The 27,226-nt window shown below is 40.4% G+C and overlaps 1 protein-coding gene across 14 annotated transcripts in view; it reads left to right on the top strand.

Moving 5' to 3' along the window:
- The window catches only part of LOC115065890 (LINE-1 retrotransposable element ORF2 protein), a 247,603-nt gene that overhangs the window by 103,402 nt on the left and 116,975 nt on the right, over nucleotides 1-27,226 (top strand). For 13 of the 14 annotated variants that reach the window (XM_049450141.1, XM_049450140.1, XM_049450138.1 and 10 more), the window contains one exon: nucleotides 26,244-26,920. In XM_049450141.1, the coding sequence (XP_049306098.1) occupies nucleotides 26,244-26,920 (677 nt within the window). The remainder of the gene's footprint in view (nucleotides 1-26,243; nucleotides 26,921-27,226) is intronic. The other variant, XM_049450147.1, reaches the window with a different exon arrangement.

Below are 27,226 nucleotides of genomic sequence, written 5' to 3'. Positions count from 1 at the left end.
AGGTTACTAAATAAGTAAGGTATTTTGGAAATGCATGAATGGTAGCAATATGCTTAGTGATCAGCTCTGAACAATGTGGTCGGCAATATTTCGTAGAATAATCTGTAAACAATTTCCTGTACAAAATTTTAAATCGATACTAAGAGATATACTGGGATGTCTAAAACGACTCAGCTCGTCATGCTGAGTGTTTTTTATAGACTGGATACAGTCTCGGAGTCGGGGAATAAAAACCTTACATAACCTGAGTTCATTGTTCTGTAAATAATTATTATTTATAATAAAATAATATGTAGAAACATCATGTCGCATGGTTACTAACCATGGGTCTTATCGACCCTCATTTGTATTATCTATTAAAATCGTTTAAACTTATAAATTGCTAAAACGTATACGTCTTTTAGTATATTGTAGTATTTTATTGTTTAATTTATAAAATGATGTGTTAAAAAATTAATTTATATACTTAAATTGAAATTAAGTTTGTATTCATTACAACATAGCTAAAAAAGTGAAAAAAAAGTTATCCAGCCAGATTCCGCATAAAATGATAAGTTTTAAAGATATTGACTTCAAATAAAGTGCATTTGAAACCTGAAATATAAAAGTAAAATGTTAAAAAGAAAAATTGGAATGACTAATGCAAAAATTTTTCAATTATGTAATGTAATCGACCCAGGCTATTTTTTAAAACAATTTTTTATGCATAATATTTTACATGTTTCTTATTCTTATTGTTTATAAACGTTTAAATATGTACAAATTTAGCTTACACATGTATCTTGCGTTAAAAAATATTCTTTATTTTTTGTTAATTTAAAAAGTATGCGTCTGGGTCGATTCGACCCTAAGGTTAGTAATGGAGGGTTAAGTACTACACATATCAAATTACTTTTTTGTATTAATTTTTCGGAAGGAGTACTTTTTCGAAGCACATTCTTCGTTAAAATCTTAGATAAAATTCGTTCCCCGCTTTTATTTACCTGATGAAATAATTTTTTTGAAGTTATACTTCTTATACGACGCCGGAAAAGGTTGCGATAGATTCTGGTTGCGCAACCTTCCATATAAAAGTAACGCAAACTTGCGCAACCTCGCTCCATCCATATGAATGCAACGCAACCTTGTCTGCGAAGATGTGCGAACAGCAAGCGAAGCGGTGACAATCGGCGATCGTTTGTTCGTTTCTTTCGGCACAGCTCGGCCGACACAACAACACAACACAATGTTCCATGCTTATGCTGTTGTTGTTTTTGTAGAACAATGTTTCAATTTTTGGTTGGTGACATATTCACATGTGTGCGCATATGTATGTTTGTATGCTTGTGCATTATTGAAGTTATACTTCTTTTTCTTTCGTTTGTCTTTTATTTCTGCGAATTCTCAACTTTTTTACGTATGTTTTGGTTGAAATACTCTGCGTTGGCCTTTCAGAATCACACAGAATCTTCACAAGTCAATCCGGCAGCCAAATTGGCGAAGAACAAAAGAGAGATGATTACGCTGCATATTCTCTTCCGCAACGAAGAGACGGAACTACTTTCAAAAATTCATTCATTTAGACTTTGCTTTATTCTTCATTTTATGTGCATAATAAATTTATAAAATGTGAATTTAAGTTTTCTAGTTTTCTTTCATACAAAATGATATGCATTTCTGAATATCACTAAGAAGTATAACTTCATCCGCGCGTAGGGATATATGCTATATGCATCCCTTATTATGAACAATAGCTGTAGGTATATGGAATAGCATTTGTCTTGTTGTAGACATCTGGCGCCGCGGCTGTCTGCTTGTCGAAATAATAGACATCTGGCGCCGCACTGTCTGCTTGTCTACTTCAACAATTGCTGAGTCTGGCGCCGCGGCTGTCTGCCGCCGTAAAGCATTATGTTCTGGTAATTTCCAGACGCAATATTCTAGAAGGACACGTCGGCATCAGCGAGAAGTGCGTGGCAATATAAGCCGTGGCAGCGCCAACGTAATCAATCAGTGCTAAGAGTAAACTGTTATAGTGTAGACGAGTTGTAAAATAAAGAGTTGTTGAATTGAATTAAACAGTAAACGGTTTTATTTGTCAATCCAAAGATACGAACCTAGTAAAGTGAAACTAGCAAGGAGTAAATTCGCAACAATTGGTGTCAGAAGTGGGATTGTCAAATAATCCAAATTCAAGATGGTTAAATTCGGAGAATTGAGAATTCAGCAATTAAAAAAGGAACTGGAGGAGCGTAATTTGCCGATAAGCGGGCAAAAGGCGGATCTGCAGGCACGATTACGTAAAGCAATGGAAGCGGATGGAATTAATGTGGACGAGTTCGAATTTGATGGGCCAGAAACTTCTACAAAGGTAGAAGAAAAAGTAGAAGAACAACGAACATTATCAAGTGCAGACATGAATATGCTGTTAGTGGCTTTGAAGCAAATAATAGCTGAAAATATATCACAAATAACAGAAAATGCAGTGCAAACAGAAAATCGTCTGGCACAGCAAACGGAGCATCCACATCTCACAAGTCGTTAAACTAAAACGGAACAGTTCAAAGGGGCGTGAGCTGGTTCCCACAACTATTTGCCCCGCCATCTCGATATCACAAATAGGCCGCCATGACAACAATCTTACTATCAACCGTATCGTAAATGGACGACTGTCAACGCTTACTTTGGATACTGGTGCCACACATTCAATTATCCGACCGGATGTGGTAAGAGGAACGGTTGAACCATTAGTCGGTTGCAAGCTTCGAACGGCCACCGGGGAGGAAGCAGCTGTCGCGGGAAAAGTGTTTTGTGAAGTGATGATTGGTACCCTGGAAGTTAATCACACCTTCATCGTAGCAGAAATCACGGATGAAATTATAATGGGAGTAGATTTCATGATTGATCACGGGGTTACTTTGGATTTAAACAAGCAAATGCTGTTTTGCCAGAACACCGGATATGTGACCAACGTTGAAAGTAAGAGGGTGATTGTTGATGATAATCAGAGTATTCCACCAAAATCTGAGGTGATTGTGTGGGCTAAAGTGAATGGAGGAGGTGGGACTGAAGAATTGTGGATTGTGGAACCAACAAAAATAGATACACCCATATTGGTAGGAAGAACGCTTGTGAAAACTAGAGAAGACGCCACCATTCCGGTCAGAGTAGTGAATGAATTCAACACGTCTATAAGTCTGAAGAAAGGAGCGGTAATTGGACAGTGCCAGAATATAAGTGCAATAGCACGATGCGAACGGTCACAACAGAAACCTACTATTGAGCCACAGCAGATAAGTCCTACACTCCTAAACAATTTGCTGAACAAACTGCATGGAAATGAAAAATTAAAAGCAGAAAAACTATTAGAAAAATACGCATCCATATTTGCAAACGAAGGAAACAACACAGGAAGAACCGGCATTGTCAAACATCGCATAAATACTGGAGACGCTAAACCAATCCGACAAGCTCCGCGTAGGGTTCCATTAGCAAAACGTGAGGATGCTAACAAAATTATTGAAGACATGCACAAAAACGGTGTAATCGAACCTTCAATAAGTCCATGGAGCTCACCTATCGTCTTAGTTAAAAAGAAAGATAGTAGCACCCGTTTCTGCGTAGATTATAGGAAGTTGAATGATGTCACAAAGAAAGACAGTTATCCTCTACCAAGAATCGACGATACATTAGACACCTTGTCTGGAGCGAAATGGTTTTCTACATTAGATCTACAAAGTGGATATTGGCAAGTCGAGATTGATGAATGTGACCGTGAAAAGACCGCTTTCAGTATGGGCGACGGGTTATGGGAATTCTCTGTGATGCCATTTGGGTTATGTAATGCGCCTGCAACGTTCGAGCGACTGATGGAACATGTGTTAAAAGGACTCAACTGGAAGACATGTTTAGTGTATCTTGATGACATTATCATCATGGGAAAAAGTTTCGATGATCCTCTGAAAAATCTAGAGGAAGTCTTTCAGCGAATAGCATCAGCCGGATTACGCTTGAATCCCAAAAAGTATTCATTATGGAAGAAGCAGGTCACATATCTCGGACATAAAGTGTCAACTGAGGGGATTCACACCGAGGAAGGAAAAATAAAAGCAGACAAAGATTGGCCTCGACCCACCAACATACATGAACTCCGCAGCTTCCTTGGCTTATGCACGTATTACCGGCGTTTTGTACCTGGATTTGTGAACGTGGCTAGAATTTTACATGATTTAACAAAGAAGAATCGCCCGTTTGTATGGCAGTTGGAACAAGAAAACGCGTTTGAGCAGCTTAAAGAACTACTTTGTACGGCGCCGATGTTGGCTTATCCAATACCTGGAAAGAAATTCATCCTGGATACAGATGCGAGCGCTTATGGAATTGGAGGTGTCCTGTCTCAGCTCATCGACGGACAAGAAAGAGTAATTGGGTATTACAGCAGAGTGCTCGGGAAACCAGAGAAAAGCTACTGTGTGACGCGAAAAGAACTACTAGCTGTGGTGGAATGTGTAAAACATTTCCACAAGTATTTGTATGGACAACGATTCTTGCTGAGGACTGATCATGCAGCATTAAAATGGTTATTACAGTTTAAGAATCCGGAAGGCCAAATTGCACGATGTATCGAAAGATTACAGAATTACGACTTCGAAACGGAACATCGAAAGGGGATTCACCACAAAAATGCGGATGCATTATCACGTCGCCCTTGTCCACTGGAATGTAAACATTGCTCCAAATCAGAAGGAAAAGAAGGTATAATCGACGTGCGATTACTGAATATAGAACCTGAAGATGATTGGACTCCTCACCGCATCAGAATCAATCAACTGGAGGACCCTGATCTTGCAAAGCAGGTAATGGCCAAAGAAAATAGGGTACGACCACCAAAGGAACAAATAAGTAGCGAGAGTCCAACTGCAAAAGCATATTGGGCCCAATGGAACAGCATAAACCTCGTTAATGGATACCTTCATCGTACCTGGGAAAGTGAAGATGGCAAACAGTCTCGTCTGCTGATCATAGTACCGAAGTCCATGATCCCGAAAGTGTTGAAAGAATATCACAATGGACCTAGTGGAGGGCACCTTGGAATTACAAAAACTATAGAGAAGATTAAACAACGGTTCTACTGGATCGGTTGTCGAGATTCCATAGCAGAATGGATAAGTAATTGCGTAGAGTGCATGGCAGCTAAAGGTCCTAAAGCCAAAAGTCGCGGTAGGCTGCAACAGTACAACGTGGGATCACCATTTGAACGAGTCGCAATGGATGTTGCAGGTCCGTTCCCAACCAGTATGGCCGGAAACAAATATCTACTGGTTGTCTTGGACTATTTCAGTAAATGGCCAGAAGTATATGCCTTACCAAACCAGGAAGTGAAGACAGTAGCCGAAGCGTTTGTAGAAAATTGGATAACAAGGTTCGAAGTGCCCGTGGAATTACACTCAGATCAAGGTAGGAATTTCGAATCTTCTATTTTCCAAGAAGTCTGTACATTATTGGGCATCCACAAGACACGGACAACAGCGTTACATCCACAATCAGATGGAATAGTAGAGAGATTCAACCGAACGCTCGAAGAACATATGCGGAAAATCGTTGATAAATATCAACGGAATTGGGACAAGTGCATCCAGATGTTCCTGCCGGCGTATCGTTCAGCGAAGCACGAGACAACTGGTTACACGCCAGCAAAGATTATTTTCGGATCTGATCTGCGACTCCCTGCTGATCTTAAGTTTGGAACGAATCCTACAGCTGTAAGAAATGATGGAGATTATTGTTCTGCCTTAAAGGAAGAAATGAATAAGTTGCATCTAATGGTAAGACAGCATACGCATCTGATAAGCAACAAGATGAAGGACCGGTTCGATCAAGCGGCAAATTCAAAAGGTTTTGAAGAAGGTGATCTGGTCCTGTTGTACAATCCACTTCGAAAGAAAGGCTTGTCCCCGTAACTGCAGACAGTCTGGGAAGGACCCTATATGGTGATGAAACGACTTAATGACGTAGTATACCGCATACAAAGAAATGGAAAAGCACGATGTAAAATGAAAGTAGTACATTTGGAGAGGCTCGCCCCATTTGGTTCAAGAGGATTTGTGCCTAATCGGGACGATTAGGCTCTAGTGGAGGGCAGTGTTACAAAAAGTAGTATTAAGTTGTATTTGTATTGCTATATGCATCCCTTATTATGAACAATAGCTGTAGGTATATGGGATAGCATTTGTCTTGTTGTAGACATCTGGCGCCGCGGCTGTCTGCTTGTCGAAATAATAGACATCTGGCGCCGCACTGTCTGCTTGTCTACTTCAACAATTGCTGAGTCTGGCGCCGCGGCTGTCTGCCGCCGTATAGCATTATGTTCTGGTAATTTCCACACGCAATATTCTAGAAGGACACGTCGGCATCAGCGAGAAGTGCGTGACTATATAAGCCGTGGCAGCGCCAACGTAATCAATCAGTGCTAAGAGTAAACTGTTATAGTGTAGACGAGTTGTAAAATAAAGAGTTGTTGAATTGAATTAAACAGTAAACGGTTTTATTTGTCAATCCAGAGATACGAACCTAGTAAAGTGAAACTAGCAAGGAGTAAATTCGTAACAATATAATAAGTTTAATGTATATAACTTCTAAACTACTAAAGCTATTGTAAGAACTCCTAATGACAATATGAAAATGGATGAAATCGGATGACAACCCTGTTCACTCCCTATATAACGGTGCCGACCGACCGATTTCGACAAAATTTATTTATTTTCTCATATTCCTATATCATAGTGCGAAAATGGGAGAAATCGGACTACAGCCACACTTACTTCCAATATAACACAACTTTATATTGCACTTGATTCTTTATTCTAATGAAACTATGTGAAACCCCTAAATGAGGATGGAGTCATGTGTAGAAGTTTACGCAAGTGAGGAAAGTTTTCTGATCGCCATTCACTTGAAATTGGCCAAAAACGATTATTTTACATACGGCTCAAGCAGTTTACGACTTCCGGTCTTTGACAAAGTATCCTCTGGGTAGCCTAAGAATATCCGTTTGAAGGCGCACTAAAGTGAGAAGGCGAAACATCCCCTGCACAGAATTGTGCGCTGGGTTTGAGACCCCCAATGAAAATTAACAATCAGCCTCGAATGGGAGACCCTCTTTTGATGACGACCATGGCAAACGAAATAAGGATTACGAAAGGAGGGCATGCACCTGGAATGTCCGGTCCCTTGTTTGGGAAGTTGCCGCTGCTCAGCTGGTTGATGTCCTCGTGAAAATAAAGGCTGACATCACCGCCGTCCAAGAAATGCGATGGACGGGACAAGGACTCAAACGAGTAGGCCTTTGTGCCACTTACTACAGTTTTCAACATATCGTTGATTTGCGCCCACGCCCCGACGGAAAAGAAGGACGATGTGACCAAAGGTGCCTTTTATGAGCGCTTGGAGCGCGCCTATGAGAGCTGCCCCCGCCACGATGTCAAAATCGTGCTTGGCGACTTTAACGGCAGGGTGGCAATGAAAGTACCTTTGGCACGACGGTCGATAAATTCAGCTTCTACGACGAAACATCCCCAAATGGGTTAAGACTGATCGACTTCACCGGGGCCCGAAATATGGTTATCTATGGTACTATATTCCAGCACAAGGAAATACGGTAAGCTATCTGGCTGTCTCCGGATGGAAAAGCCACCAACCAGATCAATCATGTTGTGATAGACGGAAGACACGTCTCCAGTGTTCTAGACGTGCGTACGCTCCGAGGTCCTAACATCGACTCGAACCACTATCCTGATGCATCCAAGATTCTCAACCGCCTCTGTGCAGCAAAAAACGCACGTCAACAAACACAATGAAGGTTCGACGTCGTGAAGCTGCAATCACAACAGACAGCCGAACGATTTTCCACTCGACTTGCACTCTTGCTCTCTGAGAGCACTTTTGAACAACTCTGCATTAGGAACTGCGGGATGGCATTTCAAACTCCTAACGTACAGCTGCAACCGAAACCATTGGTTTTCGGAAAGTGCAAAAGAACAGCTGGTACGACGAGGAGTGCCGTGTCGCAGCGGAGAGAAAACAGGCTGCCTACCTCGCAACGTTACGATCGACCACAACACTTGCGGGATGGGATAGATACCGAGAGTTGAAGAGGGAAGCGAGACGCATTTGTAGACAGGAAAAGAAAGAGGCCGAAATGCGTGAGTGCGAAGAGCTTGATAAGCTGGCCGACAGGGGGAGTGCTCGAAAATTCTACGAAAAAATGCGGCGGCTTACAGAAGGTTTCAAGACCGGAGCATACTCTTGTAGAACCTCCCAAGGTGATCTAGCCACCGATGCCCAGAGCATACTTAAATTATGGAGGGAACACTTCTCCAGCCTGCTGAATGGCAGTGAACGCACAACACCAGAAGAAGACGAACCCGATACCCCAATCGATGACGATGGAGCAGACGTTCCATTGCCCGACCATGAAGAAGTTCGAATAGCAATTGCCCGCCTGAAGAACAACAAAGCGGCGGGGGCCGATGGAATGCCGGCCGAGCTATTCAAACACGGCGGCGAAGAGCTGATAAGGTGCATGCATCAGCTTCTTTGCAAAATATGGTCGGATGAGAGCATGCCCAACGATTGGAATTTAAGTGTGCTATGCCCAATCCATAAAAAAGGAGACCCCACAATCTGCGCCAACTGCCCTGGTATTAGCCTCCTCAACATCGCATATAAGGTTCTGTCGAGCGTATTGTGTGAAAGATTAAAGCCAACCGTCAACGAACTGATTGGACCTTATCAGTGTGGCTTTAGACCTGGAAAATCAACAACCGACCAGATATTCACCATGCGCCAAATCTTGGAAAAGACCCGTGAAAGGAGAATCGACACGCACCACCTATTCGTCGATTTCAAAGCTGCTTTCGACAGCACGAAAAGGAGCTGCCTCTATGCCGCGATGTCTGAATTTGGTATCCCCGCAAAATTAATACGGCTGTGTAAACTGACGTTGAGCAATACCAAAAGCTCCGTCAGAATCGGGAAGGAGCGCTCCGAGCCGTTCGATACCAAACGAGGTTTCAGACAAGGCGACTCCCTATCGTGCGACTTCTTCATTCTGCTGCTGCAGAATATTATTCGAGCTGCAGAACTTAATCGAGCAGGTACAATCTTTTATAAGAGTGTACAGCTGCTGGCGTATGCTGATGATATTGATATCATCGGCCACAACACCCGCGCTGTTAGTTCTGCTTTCTCCAGACTGAACAAGGAAGCAATGCAAATGGGTCTGGCACGTAGCCAAGAGAAGAAACGAGTGGCGCGCTGTTGTTGACTCGGCTATAATCGGGTAAGCGGTGTCCACGTCAGTAAAGAAGAAGAAGAATTAAAAATCAGAGCCGAATGCTATTATTTATAAATATATAAACTATTTTTAATAATTTGATTTCATTCTTTATTTTTAATATTATGAAAAATTATAGTTAAAAAGTTAGTTGTCTACAAAACTAGATATGCGCATTGAGTAATGGCAACATTGTTCAAATAAAAACAAAAGAGAATGGCGGATTTATTGGATAATATTCGACCGAATAGACCACGTCCAGCGCGCTGTGGGGAGAGAGTGTATACGAAGACCGTGAAAAGTCGATTCGATGGCGTTCGCAGTAAGTCGTATTTACGAGTATTGAACTAAAGTCGCTCGCTTTATGGGCTCTTGAAAAGTTCCAAGAAGACCCGACGTTATCGAGCCACATTTTGTTAAGCGATGAAAATGGGTATGTAAACAAGTAAAATTGCCGCATTTGAGACGAAGAGAACCTAAAGAGATTCAAGAGCTGCCATTTCATAAAGAAATGGTTTTGTGTGGTTTGTTACTATTTGATGCCTGAAATTGAAGCTCGTGATCTCGGCGACATTTGGTTTCAAAAAGACGGCACCACATCACATCAATTAATGGAGTTATGGAGAGAACACTTCGGTGAGCAGATAACTTTTTGGGCCGATCGGTTGGCTATCAAAATCATGTGATATCACACCGTTAGGTTTTTCCGGTGGGGATGTATAGTCTGAAGTCTATGCGGACAATCCCGCTTCGATTCAGGCCTTGGGGCAAAACATTCGCTCGTTACCAGTCGAAACGATAATGTTCCTTAGACGGATAATAAGCATTCCCGATTAAATTTGAAGATTCTGTATTTTTTCTCTAAAAAAGTAGTCACCCTTTATATATTTAATATTTTAACGTATGTAAATATACACCTCGACATTAATGTGACAATTATATTTTGCAACCATTTGCAAAATGAAATTTTGAAGGTCGAGTAGCACAAGTTGTATTTGTATCCTTTCAATGTAAAATATCGACTTAAAATGCAACATGTCGTTCCATACGTCAGTCCGAGTTGCTGGGAACCGAACCGACTCTCCACAGTCATGGTGTACACTCTTCGCTGCAGTTGCTATATTTTCTTTACTGAGTGCTGGACATGATCTATTCGGTTGAATATTATCCAATAATGAATGCTAGGTCTAAAAATGGATGATAGTACGCTCAATAGACCGATTATGTTGACCAAAAATTCAGCGAAGCGCGAGTTAAGGAATAAACAAACTCAAAACAACTTTTTGTTTCAGTAAACAGAATGCATCAAGACAACACTGAGTTAGAACAATTGAAATGCACTATCACTACAACAAACAAGCATTAAAATAGCCTTATGTTTCAGTAAACGAACAACATTAAAGAAAAATCATCAAAATAACCTTATCTTGGAACAATAGAAATGCGCTATCAGTACAACAAACAATAACAATCCAAATAGTTATTGCTGAAACTTTAGTATACCATCCCACGATTTCAGGGTTAAAAGTGATATGGTTGAATAGGGCTGATGCTCCAGATTAAGAAAATATTTACAAATCGTTCAACTTTATTACGAAAATTCACATTCGGTAAAGAATATGTTTCGCGCGAGTTAATTTTTACATTACTTAAAAATGAGTCAAAAGAATATATTTTGAGCTGAACCGAAATGTGTACTCCTTACTTATACTCTTAAGAATAACTTATCACAGCGTTCTTACTTCTAACTAACTACTAGGATACGTATTACTAGTTGATAGTTTGTTTAGATATAATACCATTGTTTGTTTAGGTTCGTTTACATAAATTAGTGCTACTTATACTATTGTGATGCTGGTTTTTTACTAGTAAATAACTAGGGTCGGCTTTAGTATACCATCCCACGATTTCAGGTTTAAAAGTGGTATGGTTGGATAGAGCTGATGCTCCAGATTAAGAAAATATATAATTCTTGCCGCCGCAAACTTATAGTTTTCGAGATATTTGCATTTTAAGTTGAAAGTTTTGCAAATCTTATCTTGCAGTTTATCGATTTCTAGTAATTATTTATTTCATATTATGCACTTTTTATGCACTTATACTTCATTACATTGTTTCTACATATTTATTTTTTAGTAATTATTCAGTTATTTGCTTAACCCCTTGTTGTCTGACGGTACTCTCCAGTACCACTTCGAATTTTTCTGTTTTAAACAGAATCGCTGAACTTCTTGCTGCAAGCAGACCAACGGTACTTTAAAGTACAAAATAAATCACACATACAAACAGTACTTTTTGTAATATTCTTGAATTTTTCGCTCTCTATGCTCATTACAAGTTAGTGTTTCCCGTAGTGCGGTCGTAAAAAAAAGTGTTGTATTATTTTACTTATATATTGCAAAATTCTTAAAATTTCTCCAAGAAATAAAGAGAAACTTAAAGTTTTGTTAATTTGGCATTTTTTATTGAAGACGCAAAACTTTTTTTGTTTACCAGTGATATTTGATTTTCTGAAGGAGACTTGTAAGTACCGTCGGGCTCTGTTGGCCCTTGTTTTTTACACACAACACTGATTTCCTTATATACAGGTTTATACAGATAATATAATATAATGGCTGGAGTTCACGGCAGATTTTTGACAGAAAATCAAATTGTTTCCATTTTGGAAGAAATTCCAATTGATAATGCACAAGATACGGATATTGAGAGTGAGGATGAAGATGAAGATGAAGAGGTGATGACTTCACCGAACGATGAAGATTAGTTTTTGATTGAAGTTCTAAATCAAATTCAGGAAGAAGAAAATGAAGAGACAAATAGTTTGCTGGAAAATTTCCGAAGCACAGTTTTTGAAGAACCGTTGCGAAAATGGAAAAAAGTTGAGAAACCCACCGTGGTTTCACAATTTGACTCAGTAGAGGGACCAGTAACTGGGGTTTTTGAGGATATGGAAACGCCAACACATTTTTTCGTATCTTATATGGAAGCCATTATGGAAGGAATCATATTTCATTCAAATTTATATGCGGTACAAAAAAATAAAACTTTGAATCTACAAAAAAGTGAACTATTGGCATTTATCGGCACAAACTTTTGTATGGGCTACCATCAGCTGCCAAGTTATCGTCATTATTGGAGCATCAGTGAAGATCTGGCAGTCCCCGTAGTATCAAAAGCCATGTCCCGAAACAGATTTGATTTGATTTTACGTTTTTCGCATGTAATTGATAGTTCTAAAATTCCGGAAAACAATAAGGATCGGCTATTCAAAATTCGCCCTATGATTGAAGCTCTAAATCAACGTTTTCAGCAGGTATACCATGGAATGAAGGAGCTGTCAGTTGACGAATCCATGATTCTTTTCAAGGGTAGAAGTGCCATAAAACAATATTGCCCTATGAAGCCAATTAAGCGTGGTTTTAAATTATGGTGCTTGGCGGATCAATGGGGTTATATCAAAAAGCTCTCTGTATACCAAGGAAAGGATGAAGCTGTCGAAGAGAAATACGAAGGATATGGTCTCGGGGAGAGAGCAGTTTTATCTCTCACAGAAGAGGAATGGGGCAAGAACAAGTACGTGTTCTTTGATAGTTATTTTACGTCAGTTAGGCTACTCGAATTTCTCCAATTGCGGAAAGTGTTTGCATTCGTTTGATAAATGTGTAATTATGGCAACACCTATTATCTGTCAACACGGAATACTTTTGTTATTGTGCATGGAAAATGCTTATTTTAAGCAATGTACTAAATAAATACTAAAACAATAAATATGTAGAAACAATGTAATGAAGTATAAGTGCATAAAAAGTGCATAATATGAAATAAATAATTACTAGAAATCGATAAACTGCAACATAAAATTTGCAAAATTTTCAACTTTAAATGCAAATATCTCGAAAACAATAAGTTTGCGGCGGCAACAATTATATACATATTTTACAAGCATTAGTGAATGGGATTCATTGCAATGCACAATAATAATAGATTTTTCCTGTTGTGAAGTGCTCACTGGAGTTGCTGGCGGAAAACGTATTTAAATTCCACGTTTACACTTGACATGTTACCGTAATGTTTTTTAATTCTCAAAGAACACAGATTCCAGTCATCACCGCATTTGCTATGCTACAGCAGTTTTTAAGAACAAACATTTGACAAAGTTGGAATATTATTGGATAGATATGTTTTTTCGCATGGACAACTTTACATTACAGGCAGTAGAGTAATAGCTGAAACAGCGAACAACGTAAACCCGAAACCAGAATCAGCTGATATGACCTAGTTTATGAGAACGCAATGTAAATGATTAGCCAACACTGCTTCTACCGCCCGCTTTACCGTACGAGACTGTGGAATTTCCCACGATATGGTTTTTTCCTGTGGAAACGAGTCAGCTGATTGTTCTCCCATAGCGAAGGCTTACCAGTCTCGATTTACTGTAGTAATTATAAAAATTGCCTTCAGTATGTTTGAAATTTTCTTAAACTAATTCAAAAGGGAGGATGGAGTCATATGTAGAAGTTCACGCAAGTGACGAAAGTTCTCTGATCGCCATTCACTTGGGAGTGGCCAGAAACGATTCTTTTACATATGACTCAAGCAGCTCACGACTTCCGGTCTTTGACCAAGTATCCTCTGGGTAGCCTAAGAACATCCGTTTGAAGGCGAGTTAAAGTGAGAAGGCGAAACATCCCCTCCGCAGGGTTGTGCGCTAGGACCCGTACCGAAAAAAATCTTACCAATGAAAAGGAACATCAAGCCTCGTATGTGTGACCCCCCGTTTGATGACGACCATGGCAAACGAATTAAAGACTATGATTTGAGGGCATGCACCTGGAATGTCCGGTCCCTTAATTGGAAAGGTGCCGCTGCCCAGCTGGTTGATGTCCTCGTGAAAATAAAGGCTGACATCACCGCCGTCCAAGAAATGCGATGGACGGGACAAGGACAGAGACGAGTAGGTCCTTGTGACATTTACTAGAGTGGCCATATAAAGAAGCGCAAGTTTGGTGTTGGATTCGTGGTAGGAGAGAGACTCCGTCGCCGAGTACTATCACTTACTCCAGAGAATGAACGTCTAGCCACAATCCGCATCAAAGCGAGATTCTTCAAAGATGCTTTTTATGAGTGCTTGGAGCGCACTTATGAGAGATGCCCCGCCACGATGTCAAAATCGTGCTTGGCGACTTCAACGCCAGGGTGGGAAAAGAAGGTATCTTTGGCACTACGGTCGGTAAGTTCAACCTCCACGAGGAAACATTCCCAAACGCGTTGAGGCTGATCGACTTCGCCGGGGCCCCAAAATTTGGTTATCTGTAGTAACAGATTCCAGCATAAGCAGGTACATCAAGCTACCTGACTGTCTCCGGATCGAAAAACCACCAACCAGATCGATCATATTGTGATAGACGGAAGATACGTCTCCTGTGTTTTAGAAGTGTGTGTGCACTAGGGTGGGTCGATTCCGGACTTTTTTCGATTCGGTATTTCTAATAGTGCGGAAAAGTTGCCTTAGTACTTCCTGATTCCAATGCAACTTTTTGTTTTGAGATCGGATTGCATCTTCAACCCCAACTCCGGCCTTGAAATTTTGGAAATTCGCCTAAAATCGTGAAATTGTCTACCTGAAATACGCATCTCATGGCAAAATGTATAAAACAAAAGTTATTTGTCACGTCATTTGCTACCGAAATGGTATGTGATCAAGGCCGTAGGACGAATCGTTCCCGAGATACGAGCGAAAATGCGGCGCGCCACAGCCCAAGGTGAAAATCGGTTTGCGGCCACACTTCTTGACGTTGATTTTGCCGAGTGCTATCACTCACATTCATTCACCTACGCCAAAGGACACGTTCGGATAGGTCTCCACACAAATATTTTTTCATCGAGTTCTTTCACTCTTGTCGGTGATTTCGCCGAGTTCTATCACTTACATTCATTTCCCTGCGCCATACGACACGTTCGGACTGGTCTCCACATAAATATTTTTTCATCGAGTTCCTTCACTTATATCCTCTCAAGAGAACACAGAACTCAAAATGTCTGTATCTAAATTTAAATTTAGACAGAAATGTCCTGTATTTGGCATATATGCGTACAATCTCTCTGAGTCCCAGTTACCTACTTACCAGGATGTTCTTTTGTGTTATTAGTTTGAAAGATTTCGTATAGGGCGACTCCGAGGCAACAACTATGAACCTAGGAATAAAGAGGTTACAGAAATAGTTGCAAAAAAGATTGAAAATACTTTCAAAAAGGCATCTATTCCAATAGTTTCACACACCAGAGTTGTACAATATAAGAAAAATGTTTTTAAGGAACCCAATAGGTTTGAGCTCTAAAAGAGACGACTTTGTCTCTTCTGCCGGAAAATTATTTGACATCGCTGCTTGTAAATGCATTTATTTTTCTTCTTGCACTTGTCCAAAGGAAAGGAAAGTTCCTATCAATGAACAACCATTTCCCTTGGACCAGAGAACCACAAGAATTGGTCGCATTGGAAGTGTTGATCTACCTGAAACAAAAAAGATTACAAAGAAAAATGAACGTAAAGAAAAGCTTTCAAAACGTCATTCAACATCAACACTTACCAGAAAAGTATCAGCTAGAACACGTGACCATTCAGATCAGCCAGACTCTCATACAGACGACAACAATGTTGGCGCGTCGCACATTGATTCTTCGAAAAACGATGGTGATGATGAATTTTCTCTTCCATCCTCTAAAACCAAACAAAACACACTAGTATTACAACACACTGTTTTAGCTGCCCAAAGATTTGGAGTAAGTGATTGAGCAGCGGCCTTGATTGTTTCATCGGCTTTTCTGGATGCCAAAAAAGCAGGTTTGATAACAGAGGATCAAGCTAGCTTTGTCACTGACAAATGCAAGATTAGTCGGGCAAAAAAAAGTGTTGGTGTTAAGCTCCAGAACACCGAAAGTATTGACTCCGTATATGGGCTGTATTTTGACGGCCGCAAAGACAATACACTTACACAAGTCAGCGAAGGTGAAAAGTACTACCGCGACACTGTCAAAGAGGAACATATTTCTCTTATAGCGGAACCTGGTTGTTATTACTTTGGCCACGTCACTTCTCCTTCCGGGTCAGCTGAGGATGAGACGCAAGCTATATGGCAACATTTACAAGACAATTCAGTTGATGTGGAACATCTAGAAGTTGTCGGTGCTGATGGCACCAAAACGAACACAGGTTGGAAAGGTGGTATCATTCGGAAACTAGAAGAAAGAATAGGTAGGCCATTACAGTGGGTTGATTGTCTTCTACATTTCAACGAACTTCCATTTCGTGCTCTTTTCGAACACATAGATGGTGTCTCAAAGAGTCCAAATACATTCTCTGGCGACATAGGTAAACTGCTCCCTGATTGTGAGAAGTTGCCTGTTGTCAAATTTGAAAGTTCTCCATCCTGCCAATTACCTTCAGAGGTTATTAATCCGACCCAACTTAGCACAGACCAAGCTTATCTCTATAAAATGTCAGAAGCTGTTATTTCCGGTCAATGTTCCTCAGATTTAGCGTCGATGCATCCAGGTAACATGCGCAAATTTCGCTGGCTCACCTGTGCAAATAGAATTCTGAGATTATACATTTATACTGACAAACCAACAAAGGAAATAAAGATTTTGGTCAAGTACATACTTACAGTTTACTCAACTTTGTGGTTCTCAATAAGATTCAACAGTTCAATCAAAGATGGCTATCGCCATCTCTATGCTGCAATTCAAAGGTCGAGATACTTACCTGCTAAACTGTGCAAGGTTGTCGATTCGATTCTTTGCTCTTCCAGAAAACATTCTCCTTATTATGATGACCGACGAACGGGTAGAAGTCAGAAAGTTGGCCCTTGACCGTCTTCTTTGTTCAGTTTCTAACGAAGAACTCATAAAAGGGCTGTCGGGAGACACTGCAGAGGTATGGAAATTTAGTGAATTCCCCTCTCACACCGTGGCAGTCGAGAGAATCGTCAAACTGGTGACAGAGGCATCTTCTAAAGTTATTGGCCCCCAATCTCGTGATCTTTTTATACGCTCTACACTGAAATCTAGGCAACAAGTGCCAAAGTTTAGTACAAAATCTGATTTTATCAATAAATTTGACACAGATTCAGACTAAACCAAGCCTGACATATAGTTGGTTGGTTGGGTTGGGCTTGGGAGGAACCCGAAGAGCAGCTACCTCCACGCGGAGGGTTCTGGGTGACCAATACAGGTTAGCTGAGAGCTGCAACAATTTTGACCTTGCGCTGTGGCGCGCCGCCTTTTCGCTCGTATCTCGGGAACGGTTCGTCCTACGGCCATGATCACATATACCATTTCGGTAGCAAATGACGTGACAAATAACTTTTGTTTTATACATTTTGCCATGAGATGCGTATTTCAGGTAGACAATTTCACGATTTTAGGCGAATTTCCGAAATTTCAAGGCCGAGGTTCGGGTTGAAGATGCAATCCGATCTCAAAACAAAAAGTTGCATTGGAATCAGGAAGTACTAAGGCAACTTTTCCGCACTATTAGAAATACCGAATCGAAAAAAATCCGGAATCGACCCACCCTAGTGTGCACTCCAAGGTCCTAACATCGACCCGGAACACTATATTGTTGCAGCCAAAATTCGCACCCGCCTCTGTGCAGCAACAAACGCACGTCAACAAACACAAGGAAGGTTCGACGTCGAGAAGCTGCAATCACAACAGACAGCCGAACGATTTTCTACTCGGCTTGCACTCCTGCTCTCTGAGAGCACTCGTCAACAACTCGGTATAAGGGAACTGTAGGACGGCATTTCAAACTCCTTACGTACAGCTGCAACCGAAACTATTGGTTTTCGGAAAGAACAGCTGGTACGACGAGGAGTGCCGTGTCGCAGCGGAGAGAAAACAGGCTGCCTACCTCGCAACGTTACGATCGACCACAACACGTGCGGGATGGGATAGATATCGAGAGTTGAAGAGGGAAGCGAGACACATTTGTAGACAGAAAAAGAAATGCGTGAGTGCGAAGAGCTTGATAAGCTGGCCGACAGGGGTAATGCTCGAAAATTCTACGAAAAGGTGCGGCGGCTTACAGAAGGTTTCAAGACCGGAGCATACTCTTGTAGAACCTCCCAAGGTGATCTAGCCGACCATGAAGAAGTTCGAATAGCAATTGCCCGCCTGAAGAACAACAAAGCGGCAGGGGCCGATGGATTGCCGGCCGAGCTATTCAAACACGGCGGCGAAGAGCTGATAAGGTGCATGCATCAGCTTCTTTGTAAAATATGGTCGGACGAAAGTATGCCCAACGATTGGAATTTAAGTGTGCTATGCCCAATCCATAAAAAAGGAGACCCCACAATCTGCGCCAACTGCCCTGGTATTAGCCTCCTCAACATCGCATATAAGGTTCTGTCGAGCGTATTGTGTGAAAGATTAAAGCCAACCGTCAACGAACTGATTGGACCTTATCAGTGTGGCTTTAGACCTGGGAAATCAACAACCGACCAGATATTCACCATGCGCCAAATCTTGGAGAAGACCCGTGAAAGGAGAATTGACACGCACCACCTATTCGTCGATTTCAAAGCTGCTTTCGACAGCACGAAAAGGAGTTGCCTCTATGCCGTGATGTCTGAATTTGGTATCCCCGCAAAATTAATACGGCTGTGTAAACTGACGTTGAGCAATACCAAAAGCTCCGTCAGAATCGGGAAGGAGCGCTCCGAGCCGTTCGATACCAAACGAGGTTTCAGACAAGGCGACTCCCTATCGTGCGACTTCTTCATTCTGCTGCTGCAGAATATTATTCGAGCTGCAGAACTTAATCGAGCAGGTACAATCTTTTATAAGAGTGTACAGCTGCTGGCGTATGCTGATGATATTGATATCATCGGCCACAACACCCGCGCTGTTAGTTCTGCTTTCTCCAGACTGAACAAGGAAGCAATGCAAATGGGTCTGGCACGTAGCGAAGAGAAGAAACGACTGGCGCGCTGTTGTTGACTCGGCTATAATCGCGTAAGCGGTGTCCACGTCAGTAAAGAAGAAGAAGAATTCAAAATCAGAGCCGAATGCTATTATTTATAAATATATAAACTATTTTTAATAATTTGATTTCATTTTTTATTTTTAATATTATGAAAAATTATAGTTAAAAAGTTAGTTGTGTACAAAACTAGATATGCGCATTGAGTAATGGCAACATTGTTCAAATGAAAACAAAAGAGAATGGCGGATTTCTACGTTGCCTGTACGGGCTCAGCTTTTAGCCAATTTTGTTCGCTACGGCCGGCAACTAATGAAGTGGGGAGCGGGATTCGCTGTTTCTGCTATTAGATCATGTCATCACGGGCTTAAATTTTATGTCAGTAATGATATTGGACAATGTCATTTGGCTAATGAAGAAAGGGTGCTTACGAAAAATATTATGCGCAATCATTTATCATTTTAGATTTATAGCCCTGACAGACAACAGCGGTGTTATGCATTAGCGGGCTTAATTTACATTTACTTGCGCATTTGACCCATGTTAATGCAACTTTGTAATGCACAAGAATTTCATGCATTAGCTGAATTTACCAAATTTGAGTAGGTAACATTGCTCAAAAATGGCCGATTTTTGCTATTTTTTGACAGATGTCGTTTGGGATGCTGCCTCCTTTGCGTTTACAGCATCAGAGGTAAGCATTTGCTAATTAAATTACGTAGCAAAAACAAATTTTAATATTTTTAGATGGCAGAAAATAAACAACGCACGGTTTGCTATACATTTTTCCCAATATTCTTAACTTTTTCGCACACTTTTTCCGCATTACAGTCAAATATTGCTTTTAATTTCACTTTATTATCTTTTGACGTAGTTAATAACAAATTAATTTTTCCGTTAAATTTATATTGATTTTCCAAAAATATTTCTATTAATAATTTATCTTATTCATTTTTATTTCACTTTTTTTTAATAAATACACAAATTTCACTATCAGCGGTCTAAATGCACAAGCCGGCCGTCTGTCACCAAAAATTTCAATGCGCATCAGCGTTGCTTAAGGCGCATTAATTTTGCTCGTCTGTCAGAGCTATTAGTTTAGTTTAAATGCTGTGCAAAGTCACATTTTCAAGGTCTCATTACAGAATGAACGTCAATTAAAAATGGAACGCGCTGAATTATACATTTTCATTTTTTTAAAGTTAATTTGTAAATTGTTTTCTACAACTTTCTTTAGATTTTGTTTACATTTTGTTTAACTTCTTCAATAACATTTAAATACCATTACCATTGTTAATAAATTGTTTTTCCTATTTGTCGAATTTCGACCATCAACGTATATGTACATACTCGTAAATGCGTTATCGATGTGTGAGCCACTGTATGTGTGCATATACTGAAACATCGTAATGTCGAATTTTTTATTCAGCCGGGTAGCTAGAACTATCGAGAAGTTCTAAAGAACGAATATTATAATTACAAGCTACAGCATGTTCGATCGTTTTCTTTTGTTCGACGTTTGTACATATTTAACAGTCCTATCGCTGCCGTCAATTTCAGTCTGATCATATCAAACAGTCAACAAAACTTTGATCAGTACGTGAGAGAAGCTATAAATATCGCAATAGCATGTGCTTTTTGGGTTGCTCTGTATACTGCTGATCCTAACCCTATTAAGAACAAGAGTTTGTAGACATCCCAATCTTTAAGATACCTGTCTACAAGGTCATCTAATTGGTGATGTTGTCCCTTTACCAGTGATTCCAAAGTTCATTCGTGATCAGAGAGGAATACGACATCCATTACCATTCAAATAATTATTAGCCAATGCTATAACGCCTCAACTGGCCATTACTTTAAGTTTGCACCTATAGGTAGATTACATTGCGAACAGTTCGCGTTGACTTTGCTTTCTAACATTCACGGTCGGTAAAATAGAACCCCACATGCTGAATTTAAAGTTTGCAACTTAAAAAAATTTATAAAAATCCTTAGGTTGTTGTAAACGACCGTTATTTAAAACAAGTAAGGAAGAACTAAGTTCGAGTGCAACCCAACATTTTATACTCTTGCAACTTACAAGAATCAAAGTCAGGGAAATACTTTGAGGTTTAAGACCAATCATTTAGAGTAAAGTCAACCGATTGTTTAAAAATTCTGATATTAGTTATATGGGGACTAGGCCAAGTTTTCGCTCAAATTTATATATTTTAGACACAAAGATACACTGTTATGAATAAAAAACGCTCTTATATTTTCATTGGGAAACTCACTTATTGGCCGATATATGCGGTACAAAGTCACCTGGAAGTTCGAAAATCTTTACATTTAGTATAAGGGGGCTAAGGGTCCGATTCAACTAATTTTTGACATACAGACATACCACTAAAAACTAAACTAAACTAAACGCCAGACATTAATGCGTGGGTTGATCCAACTTAACTGTCAAGGCTCGTATGCCGTGATGTGCTATGTGTGTTGCATGGTTGAGGGTGAGCGCGGTATTGCTCTACTCCAGGAGCCCTACGCCACCAACGGTGCGGTTCGGGGTCTTCCTGGGGGTTTTAAGGTCTTCACGAAGTTTTGAGCTAACGAAGCAATAGTTATGAATAATCCACGCTACGATTCCGTAGTTGTGGATTTTTCACAACTGGGTGTATGTGTAGCTATCGAAGGGGATTTCGGTAGGATGATTGTCGCTAATTTATATTGCAAATATAGACGAGCCCCTAGAGCACCACCTGGGCTACGTGGATAAGCCACTACTACTTGCAAGTAGTAGCCCATTTATCCTAGGGCTGGATGCGAATGCCTCGTCCTCGATGTGGTTTAGTATGGTATCCCGAAATTCGTCAATCTTCTTCTTATGGTCGAAGGTCGCTCGCCATCAGATGTGTGACGCAAGTCAAATATCTGGGGTTGACCATGAGTGAAAGGATGTGTTTTACTCCACACTTGGCGAATGTCAAGGAGTATGTCGCACCGTCTCAGCGGATGCGATGCAGGTTTTGTTAGGTGCACCCACTTTTGACCTGATTGTCGTCCAGCGTAGTATCGTGGTGATTGTGGTTAAAAACCCAAATGCGGGAAGAACTGACTTTGTCAGTTGAATGTGCAGTTGCATTGCAACTGAGTGCTGGACCCAAAGTACGGCACAGGTTTTAGATGGGCCTCGAACCCGACCAAGGTGGTTAGTAGGCCCATTTCACACTGTCAATTGGTGCTGAAAATGCTTAGCATTCTCAGGGCGCTGATTAACGCATTGATTTGATACGCTGTGCTTTTGAGCGCCGTGGAGTAAGGCCGTCGTCAGCAGTGACGTGAGAGACAGTTGCCTTGTCTGAAATCTCGTTTGGTATCGAGCGGCTCGGAGAGGTCCTTCGCGATCCTGACGCAGCTTTTGGTGTTGCTCAACATCAGCTTACACAGCCGTATTAGTTTTGCGGAGATACCAAATTCGGACATCGTTGCATAAAGGCAGCTTCTCTTCGTTCTATCAACCTTTGAAATCATGGTGAGGGTAAATTCTCTTTTCGCGAGTCTTTTCCAAGATTTGGGGCATGGCGAATATCTGGTCGGTTGTTGATTTTCCAGGTCTAAAGCCACACTGATAAGGTCCAATCAGTTCGTCGGCCCCTGCCGCTTTATTGTTCTTCAGGCGTGCAATTGCTATTCGAACTTCTTCACGTCTGCTCCATCGTCATCGATTGGGGTATCGGGTTTGCCATCTCCTGGCGTAGTGCGTTCACTGCCATTCAGCAGTCTGGAGAAGTGTTCCCTCCATAATCTAAGTATGCTCTGGGCATCGGTGGCTAGATCACCTTTGGGGGTTCTACAGGAGAATGCTCCGGTCTTGAAACCTTCTGTAAGCCGCCGCATTTTTTCGTAGAATTTTCGAGCACTCCCCCTGTCGGCCAGCTTATCAAGCTCTTCGCACTCACGCATTTCGGCCCCTTTCTTTTCCTGTCTACAAATGCGTCTCGCTTCCCTCTTCAACTCTCGGTATTTATCCCATCCCGCACGTGCACTTTCCGCAATTCAGCAGGCTGGATAGGTATACCCTCCGTTATTTCAGTATGCTCTGGCCATCAGTTACTAAATCACCTCTGTGGGTTCTACAGGAGTGTGCTCCGGTCTTGAAACCTTCGCCTCAACCTTTTCGTGCTCACACATTTCGCCTTTTCTTTTCTTTTATCTGCAAATGCGTCTCACTTTCTCTTCAGCTCTCGGGATCTATCATATCGCGCAGGTGTTGTGGTCGATCGTAATCAATTGTTTTGGTCGCCGCTCGAAGTGCCGTCCCACAGTTAATTTTTACAGAGTTGTTGACGAGAGCAGAGAATAAAGTCGAGTAGAAAATCGTTGGGCTGTATACTGTGATTGCAGCTTCACGACGTCGAATCTTCCTTGTGTTTGTTGAAGTGTGTTTTTTGCTGCACAGAGCGGCTTCGGACCTCGGAGCGTACGTACGTCTAAAGCACTGGAGACGTGCCGTCCTTCTATCACAACATGATCGATCGGGATGGTGGGTTTTCGATCCGGAGGCAGCCTGGTATATTGGTGAATTTCCTATTCTAGAATCTAGTACTAGGGATAACTTTAATTTGGACCCCGACGAAGTCGATCAGCCTTAACCCATTTAGAGATATTTCCTCCTGGAGGCTGAATTTACTGACTGTTGTAGCAAAGATACCTTCTTTGTCCACCCTGGCGTTAAAATCACCAAGCACGATTTTGACATCGTCCTTCCCTTCCGTCGGGGTGTGGGCGCAAATCAGCGATATTTTGAAGAACTTCGCTTTGATGCGGATTGTGGCTACACGTTATCCAACGGGGAACCCGGCTGTCCGCCAGCTTGACGAGCTCTTAGTACTCACACATTTCGACCTCTTTTTTTTTTTGTTTGCAAATGTGTCTCACTTCCCTCTTCAACTCGCGGTATCTCCCCCATTCAACATGTCTTGTGGTGGATTGTAATGTTAGGAGGTAGGCAGTGTGTTGCCTCTCCGTTGTGACACCGTACTTCTCATCGTGTCAGTTGTTCTTTTGCATTTTCTGAAAACCAATGGTTTCGTTGACTATATACGTATGACGAGTGTTTGCATCTTATTATTTTTTAAAGAAATATTCTCGATTTCCTGAATTTTTTTTCTTCAAAAGCCTTCAAACTTTCTTCTTTTTTTTAACGAAAAAGTCAACTGTAGTCGCTATATTGATTCCTGAATAAATTTTGTGTCATAACTTCAAGTTTCTGTCAGCCGGATACTCGAAAATCCTGATATTTTTTATATAGCGGCTAGGTCAAGTTTTCGCTTAAATTTATCAACGATACACTATTATGAGTAAAATACACTCCCTCATTTCTATTGAGATAACTCACATGTTGATCGATATATGCGGTACAAAGTCAAAAATTTTTATATTAAGTTAACGGACTCAATCCATCTTTGACATACAGACATACCATTATAAGACAATGATTATCACTTAATTTGAGTTATATACGTGTATATCACACATTGAATGACATCTACAGACCATCTACGAACTCGATTTTTTTTTTTGTATTATGGAACCAACATACCAAGTTTCATCCAGATATCCCAATGTTTAGTCAAGGTACAGCTTGGTTGGAAACCAAGTCAACCGGATTCCAACTTTTCTCGCCATCTTGATCACTTATTTTATAGATACATTTGTTAGGTGAACAAAACTACATATATTACTCTGGCAACTGGTTGCAAGAGTATAAAAATGTGTTTTAACCAAGCTCTAGCGAATGGTGAAGTGATCAGACCACTGCCACGCCCACAAATCGCCATTAACCGCAAACATATGAAGAGCCAAAACTAAGCACTAAATAAGGATATAAAGCTGTAATTTGTTGCAGAGGATCGCAGTAGCAAGGGGCACTTGAGGGAAAATTTTTTTGAAAAAGAGGGTGTGGCCCCGCTCTTTAACAAGTGTGCGTATCTCCTAAACTATTAAGCTATGCATAACAACACAATTTGCTGAGTACAAATTGTATAAGAACTTCTACCAACAATGTGAAAATGGATAAAACCGGAAACCCCACTCACTCGCCGTATAACGGTACAATTAAAAATTACTAAAGACCCGCTAAATCAATAACTAAATACGCCAGAGACATTAAATTTTATCTCCGAGATCATATAAGAGAGCTTTATACTAACCGGTGTCAAAATTGAACTATGGGCTTGGCACTGCCCACTTTTTGATGAAATCCCATATCTTGGGACCTAACAAACCTATTTCGAAAAAGTTTAGTACGTGTGAGAATGGAAGAAATATGTAGGACAACAACCACGACTACTTCTCAGGTAACACAAGTTAAAATTCCACTTGATTTGTTCAGTTTCCAGTACACAAATCAAGAAGCAATTTATATAACGAGATAAAACTTTGAACGATGTCTTTAATGTGTGCCCCCCTATGATCAAAAATTCTTTAAATCTAATAAAACTGTTCAAGTCACTAGGTATTGAATATTTTGACCGCGGTACCTATAGTTGACTTTTGATCGAAAATGTGGGTAAAATAATGGTATGTCTGTATGTCAAATATACCCAATATAAAGATTTTCGAACTTCGGGCTGACCTTGTATCGCATATATCGGCCAATATGTGAGTTATCGCAATGAATATAAGAAACCATGTTTTACTTATAACAGTGTGTCATTGTGATTAAAATAGATAAATATGAGAGCAATAACTTGGGTTACCCCCTATGTAACTAATATCAGGCCTTTCGAACATCCGGCTGACTTTAGTTTATATGATTGGTTTTACACCTTAAAATTATGTTGACGATAAGTTTATAGTTAAGTTTTTACTGTTACTTAAAATTCTAAATCTACTCCTTATACTCTGCATAAAATGATACTTTTAGGGCAATAGAATAAATATTATTATTATCTATAATTATAGAGCTCGAATGTCTTGTAATACGGACTACATGTGCCAAGATGATGTATTTAAAACAGCTACAAACGGACGATTGGGATCTGCATCTATTTTATCATCATCGTTAGAAAGTCAACCATATTTTAATCCTCTAGGTCAACAGATTCAACATCAAAATCAAGCAGTTCGAAATTCAGTACAACTCAATCAAAAATCAATTTGCGTGTCGAATGGACTTTTTGACTGTAACGAAGGAGTATTTAATTGTGACGAAAGAAATGAAAGTAAGGAAGGGCTAATCGCAGCATCTACTCAAACCCAATATTATGCGAATCAGACCAATAATAATTGCGATGCCTTTTCTTCAGATATCAAAATTGATTCTGGTGGGGAAGCCTTGGCTACTACAGTCTCTTCAGGGCATATGATGTACACAGTACATCGAGTGGTTACAACATCCCAAATTCAAACTGCACTTGGGAATACTTATGCTTCTTCTTCTAGTGTTTCGAGCGTTGTCAGCGCTCTTCGAAACGATAACTTGGTAACTCCTACGAGTATATCTACAAGTTTGACAACTATACCTGGAAACGGTATTGTAGGAATTTCAGGCAATGTTTTAAGCAAAATGGATGACTCGAATACAACCAACAACGTTGTAATTAACGGAGCGGGTATATCAGATCCGCAACCATCTGAAGGTAAGGCTTAACGAGTATAAATTAAAATTATCTTCAACAGGAACAGAAAATAACAGTTATTGCATAAATTTTGACAAAAAAAAATAAGTATGAAGGAGAGTTCGGATATATGTGGAAATTTTTGATTTTTCGAACAGTACACAAATATGTCAAAAACTTTTAATATTTGATTTTTTTTTTAAATAATTGTTGAACTTAAGTTTTTTTGCCTTGATTTGTTTATGAGGAAATAATTGTAACATTCCCTAACCTTTACCAATTCTAGTATATAAAGGAATGTTACTTACTTCAGTGCAAGAGCGTTTC

This window comes from Bactrocera dorsalis, chromosome 2 (assembly GCF_023373825.1).
Source record: "Bactrocera dorsalis isolate Fly_Bdor chromosome 2, ASM2337382v1, whole genome shotgun sequence".
NCBI classification, from domain to species: Eukaryota; Metazoa; Arthropoda; class Insecta; order Diptera; family Tephritidae; genus Bactrocera; species Bactrocera dorsalis.
This window is presented reverse-complemented; position numbering and strand designations above follow the sequence as displayed.